The sequence below is a fragment of the Muntiacus reevesi genome, chromosome 16 (genome assembly GCF_963930625.1).
Source record: "Muntiacus reevesi chromosome 16, mMunRee1.1, whole genome shotgun sequence".
NCBI classification, from domain to species: Eukaryota; Metazoa; Chordata; class Mammalia; order Artiodactyla; family Cervidae; genus Muntiacus; species Muntiacus reevesi.
The window spans coordinates 29,030,318-29,043,445 of record NC_089264.1 but is presented as its reverse complement, the minus strand read 5'-3'; the positions used below and the strand labels follow the sequence as shown (position 1 = coordinate 29,043,445).

General features: G+C 37.9%; 1 protein-coding gene across 1 annotated transcript in view; it reads right to left on the bottom strand.

Annotated features, from left to right (window-relative positions):
- The window catches only part of HPGDS (hematopoietic prostaglandin D synthase), a 46,094-nt gene extending 33,203 nt beyond the window's left edge, over positions 1–12,891 (bottom strand). Inside the window, exons 1-2 of the mRNA XM_065907259.1 lie at positions 12,863–12,891; positions 4,342–4,483 (exon numbers count right to left, since the gene is read on the bottom strand). Coding sequence (XP_065763331.1) covers positions 4,342–4,474 — 133 coding nt within the window. The 5' untranslated portion in view covers positions 4,475–4,483; positions 12,863–12,891. The remainder of the gene's footprint in view (positions 1–4,341; positions 4,484–12,862) is intronic.
- Positions 12,892–13,128: the final 237 nt, after the last annotated feature.

The following is a 13,128-nucleotide window of genomic DNA, read 5'->3' as shown; positions in this document are numbered from 1 at the left end:
GGGCTGGTGCACTGGGATGACCCAGAGGGATGGGGTGGGGAGGGAGGCGGGAGGGGGGCTCAGGATGGGGAACACATGTAAATCCATGGCTGATTCATGTCAATGTATGGCAAAAACCACTACAATATTGTAAAGTAATTAGCCTCCAACTAATAAAAATAATTGGGAAAAAACAAAAAACAAAAAAAACCAAAAAACTTGTTAGAAAAAGAAGCTGGCTCACAGATACAGAGGACAAACAAGTGGTTACCAGTGGAGAGAGGAAAGAGGGGGCAGGCAATACAGGGGTGGAGAAGTAAGAGGGACAAAGTATTATGTATAAGATGAGCTACAAGGATATATTGTACAACATGGGGAATATAGCCAATATTTTATAATAACCATAAATGGACTGTAACATTTAAAAATTGTGGATCACTATATTGTACATCTGAAACTTCTATTGTATGGCAACTACAAATTTTTTTTAAAAGAGGGAAAAATGAGTTGTTAGAAGAACTGCCATAGAGTTACTGACAGAACTGGGTCTAAAATCCAGGTTTACATCAATGCTTATATATATTACCTCACATACTTACTATGTAACTTTTAAAAATAAACTTCTCTTTTAAAGTCTTATTAATTTTTCAATCCTCTGAGATTATATTAATTATTCTTTAAAACCATAACCTGAGGAATATGGAGTGTTTGATAATTGAGTTATGGTAAGGAATTTACCCAAACTCTGATTCTGATGAGGGACTTTGAAGTATATAGTAAGGCAACAAGCATATTTGTACAAATATAGAACAGGCTTAGAGTAGGCGTATTAATATTTCTCTGTAAATCCTACTTTGTTTTCTTATCCGAACTTATTATATTTTTTCAGAAAGTAATTTGCTATTCTTTATTATAGAAACATTCTAAGTTGAAGATAAAAATTCTACCACATAATTATAACCATTTTAATATTTTAGTTGCTTTCCCATATGCATATAAATTGGAGTAGGAAATGGCAACCCACTCCAGTATTCTTGCCTAGAAAATTCCATGGACAGAGGAGACTAGGAGGCTACAGTTAGTGGGGATGCAGAGCCGGAAACGACTGAGCAACTAAACACACTTGCATACATTTAAATATAGAATCATAATGTATATAATGTTTGTAAACCACTTTTTTTTTTTCATTTGATGATACCTTTCCTTTTTTCTTTTTTTTAACTTCCTTTTTTCCCTGCTTGTCTGCACCGTGCAGCCTGGGGGAATTTTAAATCTTTCTAAATCAATAAAGCACCATCTTTTGAACAGCATGCACTTTGCCAAATGAATTAATCACAGTTTTCCCAACCTGTGCCTTGCTTGCTCAGTTGCTTCAGTCATGTCTGATTCTATAACCCTAGGGACTGTAGCCTGCCAGGTTCCTCTGTCCATGGCAAGAATACTGCCATTTCCTCCAGCAGGGGATCTTCTCGACCCAGGGATTGAACCATCATCTCCTATATTGCAGCTGGATTGTTTGCCACTGAGCCACCTTAGGTTTGGACATAAAATTATTTTGGAGTGAGGGAAAAGAATAAAGTGCCTCTTATAATCCCACGACCCTAACTCGACTGCCAGCATCAGCCTTTGAGTGTCTTTCACATGCACTGGATAGTGAAAGATGAACTACAGTTCATACCGAGAATAAAAACCTCTTTGAATACTTACCTAATTAAGCAAGACTCCTACTGTTCTAGGTGTTTGAGAGACTCAGTGAGCAAAACAAAGTCCCAAATAAAGCTGACACAAATTGTGATGCCTTATCTGAAGCATACTATGTGATGAAGAGTAAATAACATGCTTAGCATTTTGGGGATTGCTTCCCTTGTGCTAGTCATTGCACTAAATACTGAACATGCCCATTAGGTCTTCAGGTACTTACAACAGCTCTGTGAAGTAGGTATTAACTACCAACTCATTTTACAAATGAGGAAAAGTTATATAAAAAGCCCAGATCACACACCTGCTAAAGGTGAGATCCAGACTGAGGTCGGTTGGATCTCTTGCTCAGCTGTTTTTGGTTCTAAGAGCCATGTTTTGAGAAAGATATTAAAAATCAGAGCAAACCCAGAGGATAGTATCCAAGTTAGAAAGGGGTCTGAGAATCACATTATATGAAGATTGGCTGAAGAACTTCACACTGTTCACTTGAAGGAGAGAACAAACTAAGTGGAACATAAACTCTGTCTCCAATATGGCACAACTATCAAATGGAAAGAAAAATGCTACTTATTCTAACTATCTCTAAAATGCAGAACCAGAACCCAAAAGAATTCTGTTTCCAAAAAGAAATTTTTAAAGGGCAGATTTTAACTCAAGATCAAGAATAATTATTTTCCTGTTGGAACTATTAACAGTGGAATGTGTTTTCTTATGAGATGGTAAGCATTCAGCTACTGGAAGCCTTTGAGCCAAGCTTGGGATGATTGCCAACAGTTGGAATACAGGGCTGCATCTAACAAGAAGAAATTTAAGAAGACAAATATGAAGTCCTTTATTTGGTTCCAGAAAAAAAATAATTTCAGGGTGTTGGAGTTGTAACTTAACAGGAACACCTGTCAAAAAGCTTTAAGAGATTTAGTGATGCTGAACATAAAGCCTCAATGTGCTATAGCTGCCAAAATAGCTACTGTGATCTTGGTAAAATGTCTTATAAAAATTTCTCAACTTGTGCCAGGAGTGATGGTCCCAGTCTACTGTGTGCTGGTCTTATGCCTGGAACATTGTGTTTCCCCATCGGTGCCGCACGTAAAATAGCAGAGTCTAGCAGGGGCTTGTTCTACTTGGGTGGTGAGGAGACCCAAACCAGCGGAAATAAATAAATAAATCTCCTCTTCAGGAAGAGGAGACAGTTGTCCCTTGAACCTATATGTGATTTCATATCTCAGATAGTCTATAGGAATCAGTGTCTAAATAAAGAAGTAAAGTCAGGGAAGGTTGAACTTAATTTCACAATGATCAGAGAAACAATCAAGGAAGTTCCAAAAGTTGATATCTAAACAGAGATACACGTGCATGAGTTACCTAGGGACTCAGTTCTGATTCAGCCAAAGACATTCTTTCTCTTCGGAGCATTTTCATTGAACTGACTACACAGCAATGGCTTTTTCTCTATGATGTTTTAAAGATTCTAAATTTCTTCAAATAATCAAATGTGAGAGAAAAAAAAATTTGTCCTCCCTGATTAAAATGGTAATTCCAAGACCGATATGTGAAAGCCATATGGAAATCATTTCAGTTTTGTATAAGGAAGTTTCTTTTAAAAGTTTTCCTCCCCTCTACTTTCTGTTCTCCCTTCCCAGAATTTCATGGAAATGTTGCACCTCCTAAACTGACTGATTCTCAATTGTCCTTATCTTTTTTCTCTTATTTTTCATTTTTTCCCTGTTGTGTTTTCTGGAGGATTTACTTATTTTTCATCATTTTTTCTGTCTGTTTGTATCAGACATTAACTGAAGAAAATTTTATCTCTGAACATTCCTTTTAGATTGTTTAGAGTATCTTCTCTTTTCTCTGAGGATGGTACATTTTTTAAAGTTGTTTTCTTTCTACGCTATCTTGACATCTTCAGAGATGAAAACAGTTTCCATCCCCTACTTCAGAGATGGACCCGATAGTTCTAAGGTTCTTCCTACCCCCTTTGCCAGTGGCTGGTTCAGAAATGGACACATGGGCCAGCTTGAGCCAGTGAGACATGAGAGCTTTGCTGAGGTCTCCTGGGAAAGTTTTTCTTCCTTCTCCTGGGAACACTTAAGGGAGCAGTGTTAAGCTTTCTCCTATAACCTCTCAAGATTGCTGCTCAACACTGCCAGGCTGGAATTGCAGCAAACATATTTCTACCAGCTTCATGAATCAGCCAACACACTGAGGGGGAAAACTGAATAAAGCCATCCTTGGAAACCTGGTCTTCTGGATTTTCAGTTATGTGATACAGTTTATGTCCTTGTTATTTAAGCCATTTGGTTTTCTGTTAAAGCAGCTTATCTGATGCATTGTCCAAATGCTATTGATAGCTGAGCAAGCTGTCAATTCCGATGGTCAAAAGTTTAACTTCTCTATTCCTCCATTTCAGCTCTTCTGACAGAGCTTTATGCTCAGTTATTTTGATCTGCTCCCTCTGTCAAGTGTGTGTTTTCACCGCAAATAGGAAATTTTCTGGGTCACATAGCGTTTATTTAACTTGCCTGAACTGCTGTTTCTTAATCTAAAGCTACATAAGGTCTGAAAACCTTTATATTTTTCTTTTCCCCCCGAGGAGAGACAAAAGGTTCTAGAAACATTTCCTCTTTGTACATTTCCATCAGCAACATTTATGCTACTTACTTGACTTGATTTCAGGCCAATCAGCTTGTTCTATTCTGTGGTCTTCATACTTTATGTCCAAATATGCAAATATGTAACGAATAATTTCTGCTCTCCCCCTCATATTAAAATAAATGAGTTTGTAGTTTGGCATGGTGTGATTCTGGAAAGAGTGAAACAGAGGAATTATTTTAACAGCTCTCTAGAGATGTTTCAACATTTTTCTTGAAGGACTTTTTGAAAAATTTATGGCATCGTCTGAGATAACCAGAGACATTAGAGGATATTTCAAAACCAGAATTATAAATCATTATCTTAATAACATATGGGGAAGATTTAATAGAAATAAGACCCTCTCTTTAAGAACTAGCTGGAACATTTCAGTGAAGTAACCAAATCCAGGTTTTGTTTATAAAAAGATATCAGAGAGTAAACTTTGGAGAATGGAGTCAAAAACGTTGCATTTCAGGATTTTTTTTCTTCTCCCTTTAGACACTTGTAATGAATGGTGTTTGACATCTGCTTTGTTGTTTGCTTTGGTGACACAGCTGAGTTTGTGGGGACAGCTGGGTAAGGATTGCAAGGGCAGGGTACACGCAAGAGGCATGTAAACCAGCATGTCAGTTTGTCATCCCCTTTCTTCCCTCCCCCGTTGCTTTTTCCTGAAGGAAGGGAAGTCTAGGGGAAATACTGCTCTCTTCTCTTACTGCATCCATGCTGCTGAGTTCTATTGTGTTGCTCCCACATACTGGGGACCTCTGTTGGGATGGGATGATGGTGAGCATATGTCTTTATTCCCTCTGCAGAGGAGCTAAGAAAGGCACAAATGTTTCTTACATTTCAGGAAGTTTGCTCAAATAGGCTATATTTGTTAGATGGAGGTCATCATAATTTTGTGAGTTTTTTGTGATTTGTACAATTTCATTTCTATTGTCTGTAAACATTTAGTAATTTTAAGCACTAATAGTAGAATGTATTGCAATCTTATAATGATTAGGCAACTGAAACACATTTTCATTTGAAGTTCCATTCTTCCACATAGTTTCTGTGTGCGTCTGGGTGAGTCAACATAGTAGTATCTTCAAATTTCAAAGTCCACTTTTTATAAATAGAGATACTAATATGGATTTGGAGATTTAATGAGGTAACACATGTAAAGCGTTTAGCACAAAGCTGGACACTGAATTTTTATCTGTTAGTAACTTTGAATTCATTCTACTCAAGAATAAACACCATGATTACAACACACAAAAAATTAATTAAATAAAAATAATAAATAGCATTTATGTATTTAAAGTGCCAAGCTTAAATAGTTTATTCCCTACTAAGGAAGTCTTTCAGAGATATTAATGGAATATTAGATTAAAAGTTGGCTGAATTTGGAATGCAAAGTTCCATCTGAAATCACTTCACATAAAAGATAAAACACAAATCATAAAAATCTAGATTGCCTAGCTCACGTCTCGAGTACATGTGATCTCAAGTGTCTCTCTGTGGGGATGCTGATGGGGAATAACTGTTTATCTGGACCCCCTCCAGATCCAAGAAACAGTGATGGCAATTCCTAGCGAATCTATTTCTCTAGGCCCAGGTTTTTTCATACCTAGATGCTGTGGAGGTGGCGCTCCTTATAAGAGACAGAGTCACCCTAACAGCCTGTGTCCTGTCCACGTCCAGAAGCTAGCCTAGTCCCCACCCAAGTGAAATGTGGCACATGCCACACATCAGTATGAGGGAATGTTTCCAAAAGAATTCGCTAGAGTAAACTAATGAAAATTCCAGGTTTACAGCCCCAGATTCCTTTGGGATGAAATATGCATATAGGAAATCCACATTTGGGGCACTAAATGAAGTGCCCATCAGAACAATGAGGTTGTTTTCCAAGTTTCTTGGAAATATTGAGCTTAGCAATAGTGGAAAAGATATGAGAACAAAAAAAATAGTGGATAAAAATGTAAAGTAATACATTTCCTTCTGAAAAAACATTTTACATAATCAAAATAAAGGGTTCACTTTTATGCAGGATACAAAATGTAATTGTTAGGATTCCTTGGTCTATTTGTTTAAAATCTCAAAATAACAAAAATAGCTTTCAGAGTGGAATTGTTGTTCTTTATTGGAGTTTTTCTTTGAAAAGCATTTCATGTTGGGGTCCTTTAATGGACTGGAAACTGGTGGTCCAGAGTTGACGATAAGAAAATGAAAGAAGGAAAGTGGCTAATATTCCCTGGGTTACGCAGCCTGCTTCCATGCTCCAGGGAATCAGCCAGAAATAGAGAGAGAAGGACATGGGGACCCGAGTCTGGTGGAACATGGGTGCTTTATTGAATTCTGTGTGAGTATATGTACCGTATTACAAGGTAGCTTCTAAAGAAAAAGATCAAAAGACCAGGCTTTAAAGTTACCAAGGAAACAAGGAGCAATAGAGGTCATAAGGCCAAAAGGCAATCCATATCAAGAGAGGGTCATAGGTAATCCCTTTCACTATATGGAAAGGATAATGAAGGAAATCCTATGCAAGCATCCCATCTCTACGATCTCAGTCCTGGGAGTGGCTTGCCACTCCTCTTGCTCCTGACAAGGGACTAAGGAACAGAGGGCTCAAGAGAGAGAGAAACAGCACACAGGAATCCTACTGTTAAACGTTCCCTGACAATTCCCCCTATTTTATTATATTTGTAAAAAAAGGTCCTGACCATTTGAGTTTGTTTAGTTTTAACAATTTTTGCAGAAAGGCAACGGTAAACAACAAATAAAATTGCCAAGACAATCACCAGAGTTACAGTTCCAGACCCGATGCTGTGGGGGATGCTTGTCAGGGAATGTTTAACAGTAGGATTCCTATGTGCTGTTTCCTATCTCTCTTGAGTCCTCTGTTTGAGCATCGTTTTAAGGTGAGTTTGAGGTCAGCCAGTCCTCTTTATAGACCAGTTCAGTGTAGGGACCTTTGGAAGTAGGAGTTAGTCCAAGAGTCAATTTTCCTTCAATATCAAATTTAGATTTACACTCTTTGGCCCAATGCATTCCCCTACGGCAGTGGGGACAGACTTTTGGGGGTTTTTTATTAGCTTTCTTAGGGCAAGCCCTTTTTTAAATGGTTCTTATACCCATATATAAAACATCCCTCATTTCCCTTTTTAAAGGAAGCAGCCATTGTTTCAGCTAGCATTTGCATTTTTTGAGTTTCTGATCCTAGATTGCAACAAGCCTTCAAATAATCAATCATAGTCCCTGTCTCACGAATTGGGGCTATAGCGTTTTGGCATTCCTGATTTGCATTTTCATAAGCAAGTAATTTCTCTAGTTGCCTTTTAGCTTCTCCTCTGATTACAGTACAGGAAATAATAGTTTCTAATCTAGCTAGAAAAAAAAAAATCTAGTTTCTAATCCAGCATAAGTTTCATTAGGTCCTTGCAATATTTTAGTGTAGCTACCTGTAGGTTTCCCTTGAGGAGTAATTCTATCCCAAGCTTCAAGGGCCACTGTTTTTAATTGTTCATGCAACAAAGGAGGGCATTGTATTTGAGCTTCTATAGCGTCAAATTGTCCGGTGCCAGTTAACATTTCAAACGTAATTTGGTTTTGGGGAGCACCAACTCTAGCGTTTTTGTCAGCATGATCTCTGGCTATATCTTGAAACCACATTGTCCATTGAAGATATTCTCCTGGTTTAAGGAGAGCTTTTATTAAAGTTCGCCAATCATAGAGAATAAAGGTTCCAATAGAAGACACCATAGCATTTAGAATTTCTCTAGTAAAAGACAAATGTGGACTATACATAGTTACAGCCTTTTTCATTTGTTGCATGTGAAAAAGGCTAACACCTTCATATTAAGGTATTATTTGCCCTTGAGCATTAGCATTTCTTAAAACTGGGAAGGTGGACAAACCACTGGCTTCAGAGACTTGTGACTGCAAAGCCAGCAATTCAAAGAACCTCTGTCACGAAGGAGAGTGAGTAGGTAGCAATTTTTTGCAAATATGAGTTTGTGCTAAGGACTTATCATTATTATCTAGAAAAGTATTGCCAGTTTTGGTGTCACAAAGTGTCTCAGGAGAGTCGTCAGAATCATTAGATTCAAGAAAAAGAGCGCTTTTTGGATTCACGCCTGTTGGCAGAGGAGGAACATTTGGAGCAGCCAGGGCAGGGCTTGTAGGAAAATTCTGAAATATTTTATGTTGTTCTAATTGGGCCTTTTGTAAAGTTTCATCATCTAATTCATACTGATGAAATAAGCATTCTGTCTGTTGTTGAATATCAGGAGGGCTAGAATTGCCTTGAAATGGCAGAATTACAGCTTTAATGAGAACCCACAGGGGCCAGAAATCAATTGGAATATTTTTTCCCTGTCTGACGGTTCATTCAACCTTCTCTTTGACCCGGTGCCAAATTTCCAAATCAAAACTGCCTTCATCAGGGAACCAGGGATTATGTTCAACTATTGTTTGAAGGCAAGCCTCTACTCATTGGTGCGAAACTAACAGTCCCTGAACTTTAAATAAATGATGAAGTAAAGTAGGAAAGTGAGGGGGCTTTCCAGCCGTTTGACCCATGTCCTTATACTTAACCAACTTCAATAGGCCCTGAGCCACTCCATCTGAAGTTCCGCATAACCAGACCCGTGTTCTGGGCGCCCCTTGTTGGAGGTCCTTTAATGGACCAGAACCTGGTCATCCAGAGTTGATGATAAGAAAGTGAAAGAAGGAAAGAAGCTAATATTCCCTGGGTTCTGCAGCCGGCTTCCGCGCCCCAGGGAATCAGCCAGAAATAGAGAGAGAGGGAAAGAGAGAGAGAGAGAAGGACACGGGGACCCAAGTCTCTGGTGGAACAAGGGTGCTTTATTGAATTCTGTGTGAGTATATGTACCGTATTACAAGGTAGCTTCTTCAGATAAAGATCAAAAGACCAGGCTTTAAAGTTTCCAAGGGAACAAGGAGCAATAGAGGCCATAAGGCCAAAAGGCAATCCACATCAAGAGAGGGTCATAGGTAATCCCTTTCACTATATGGAAAGGGTAATGAAGGAAATCCTATGCAAGCATCCCATCTCTACGATCTCAGTCCTGGGAGTGGCTTGCCACTCCTCTTGCTCCTGACAGGGACTAATAAGGAACAGAGGGCTCAAGAGAGAGAGAAACAGCACACAGGAATCCTACTGTTAAACGTTCCCTGACAATTTCACGCTCTTTTAATTGATTTTTATGCTATTGGTCAATGCTCCTGAGGAAATTATGAATTTCTTATAAACATTTTATGTGTATATAGATTCATATTTGTCCGTAGGATCAACATTTTAAGTTAAATATAATCTTTTCTCATTTGGTCAAATACCACATAATTCTGCATGAAAATGAGGGATTGTTAGTTCTGCAAAGTCAAACTATTTTGTATTTAATTCAAGTAAAGAAGACATTTAAAAATTCCTAGCATGAATTGGTAGCTGTCTATATTTCTCTGCAAATATATCTTTAAATCTAAAACTTGGCACAGGCCCATGAACATCTGACAAATGCTTATCTTGCTTTCAAGAACATCCTTTCAACAGTCATAACTCATTAATGAAGCTTTACTTGAACATCACATTTCTGTAGTTACTTACATAGTTATATTTTCTACCAAGCAAAAGTCTGGTTTCTTAATTTTTACAGTTATAAAACTCCAAACTTGAAGACTTTTATTTTTTAAGATATATGTGCACGTTTTATAACACAAAACCAATAAGTACTAAAGATAAAAACTGTTGGAAGCATATATTGACTCTAAAAATCCTTTCTATATCTTATAAGCTTTTGCATAAAAACTAACAGGAGGAATTCCAAGTAAATGTTTTCATGGCCAATGAAAACATAAGGAAATTTACAATAAAATCTAAAGTAGAAAAACATATTTTTTCCCCTGATAGCATTGAGCAGTATATCTGTAACAATAATCTCACTTTGCTAAAGCCTTTATTTCATAAGGATAATGAACTAGAAGGATGAACTTGAAACACATTCCCCCCCACCCCCACCACGGGATACAGTGAGGATCAAGTTCAGGGTAGAGGAGGTGATGGAAGGGAATGAGTGGTTCTGGAGTGACCCAACCACTTACTATCTGAATGGCCTTGGGAAAGTCAGTGTTCCTGGCTTTACTTTCCTAACATGTAAGATGGCAATGAAAATACTGTGTATAAAGTACCAAGATCAAACAAGTTAATCTTAAATCACCCCTGAATATTCATTGGAATTACTGATGCTGAAGCTGAACTCCAATACTTTGGCCACCTGATGTGAACAGCTGATTTATTGGGAAAGACCCTGATGCTGGGAAAGATTGAGGGCAGGAGAAGAAGGGGGTGACAGAAAATGAGATGGTTGGATGGCATCACCAATTCCATGGACTTGAACTTGGGCAAACTCTGGGAGATGGTGAGGGACAGGGAAGCCAGGTGTGCTGTAGTCCATGGGGTTGCAAAGAGTTGGACACGACTTGGTTACTGAACAACAAAAGTACTAATACAGTGCTCAGTACATAGTATTTATTGAAAAAGGAAAGAAAAAGGAGGAGGGTGAGAAAGGGTAAGAGAGGGGGATGGTTCCCCCTAGCAGAGGGGAAGAGTCTGGCTTTGTGTGATTCAACTGGACTCAAATCCTCTAGATCCTGTTCTTTGGTAAAACCTATTCTGCTACAGGGACATAAAAAGTGAAAGTAACATAAAAAGAAGATACAAAGTTAGAATCAAGAGTGAGAGAAACTTTTCCTGGACCAAATGAACAGAAATGAAACACAGTGAGCAGGATCTGGAATTCTACTAGTGGCATTGGGCAGCCTAGACCTTAGCTTTTTTCAGAATGAAAAAGTGAGTGCTTAGTCATTCAGTCGTGTCTGACTCTTTGCAACCCCATGGACTGTAGCCAGCCAGACTCCTCTGTCCATGGAATTCTCCAGGCAAGAATACTGGAATGGGTTGCCATGCCCTCCTCCAGGGCATCTTCCCCACAAGGGATCAAACCCAGGTCTCCTGCATTGCAGGCAGATTCTTTACCATTTGAGCCACCAGGAAAGCCCCCAGAATATTTTTCAGAAGAAAAGGGAATAAAATCCTCTACACAGGATGGGAGGTTGGAGGAACCTGCTTGAAACATATGTAAGGAGTGGAAAGGAAGAGACAAAATTGTCCTTCTTTGCAATCAAATGATTGCCCATATTCAAAATCCAAGAAACTCTAAAGGTAAACCTGATCCTAAACTTCAAATGAAAATACGAAGGACTAAAATAGTCCCCTAAAATTTAAAACAATAGAGGAGAGAATATAAAAAACCATGTAATTACGGTAATGTGATGTTTGTTCAGGACTAGATATAGGGAGACGCATATAGAGTCTGGAGACACAAACTCAGATATATGACAGACAAGATATTACAGTGGGCTTCATAACAGGAGTAGGCTAAAATGTTTGGGAGACAAAAGAGGAAAGATACTCATAATTAGACCCTGACTTCACGTGATGCATAGAAATAACACCCAGGTGTATTATAGACTTGAATATTATGTAATGGGCCTGTGCAAATTCCAGTGTCATGCTGGTCACTTATTTCCTGCCAGTTTCATCTCCAAGCCCTGTCTTAGTCACTCTGTGTTAGGGGAAGCTGCGTTTATTTCCTGAAATGATTTAGAAACAAGAAGGAAGAAGTTTGGTCATGCTTAAGGTTCTCCTGTGTACCTAGAAACTAACTGCTGCTTTTCTCCCACTCCACACCAAGTCATGGGAAGTTCCTGATTCGGCAGGTAAACAAAAAGCTTACTTCAGCTTCTTTTTGAAAAATAAGACATAAAGATTCTTAGAGAACATAGGGGTGGATGACTAAATAATACCCTTGGTAGGTATTAGTTACCCACATGAAAACTCATATGAATGTAGCCATTAAGTGCAAAAGAAAATACAGCTTTTGATATTTGCTAAACCTGTTTAGAAATGAAATACTTTACTTAGAAAATAGTAGTGCTTTTGCAAAATTCTACACTGGGTATTTCCTTTCTTTCTCCTAGCTTTGTAGCTCTTTTTTTTACTTTATGTAACACTGGTACATTTCAGACGATTAACAACAAAATACAGAAATGTTTAATCCCAGAAGCAATTTTCATGCAGTCATTGAAAATACAAACTATCTTTATAAATCCATTTAATTTTAACTAAGTCTTTATTCTAATCCGTAAATTGCTGTAAGAACCCAGTAAAACAGTCTCAAAACTTCTAATGTCTCTGCTAGACAAATGACAATATCCAAATTCAACTCTCTGGCAAAGGAAGCTAAGATTCAAATACTTTGTTAAGCACTTTAAAGATTTAAACATATTATTTGAAAATGGGATAGAATTTGGGGAGTAATTTTGATGGATAGAAGCTTACAAATAAAGAATTAACAATTTTACAGTTCAATCTAAAAACAGGGCATAAGACAGACACGTACAGAATATGACAGTAATAAAAATAAACCTAAAATGAAGAGTGGAGATTATATCATTTCTAATCTCTGTACAGTTCAGTCATATCACTTACTTGGGCTGTGTCTCTGTGGAGTTTCTGGTATCTTCTATGCTCATGTGTATGATTGCATTTGGGTTTGTGTGATGAGTAAGATATACGATCACAAGCCAATGAGAGAAGTGACTTACTTCCATCTAAGTCTCTTCCTTCATTTCTTAGATGAAATGTGCCTGCCTAAAAATATAAAGACTTCCAGTTATTCTTGGCATTTTATAGGATCTCTTGTATAAATGACCTGAGTTATTTGCATACAGTTAGTAAAGTCAAAGTTATAGGTG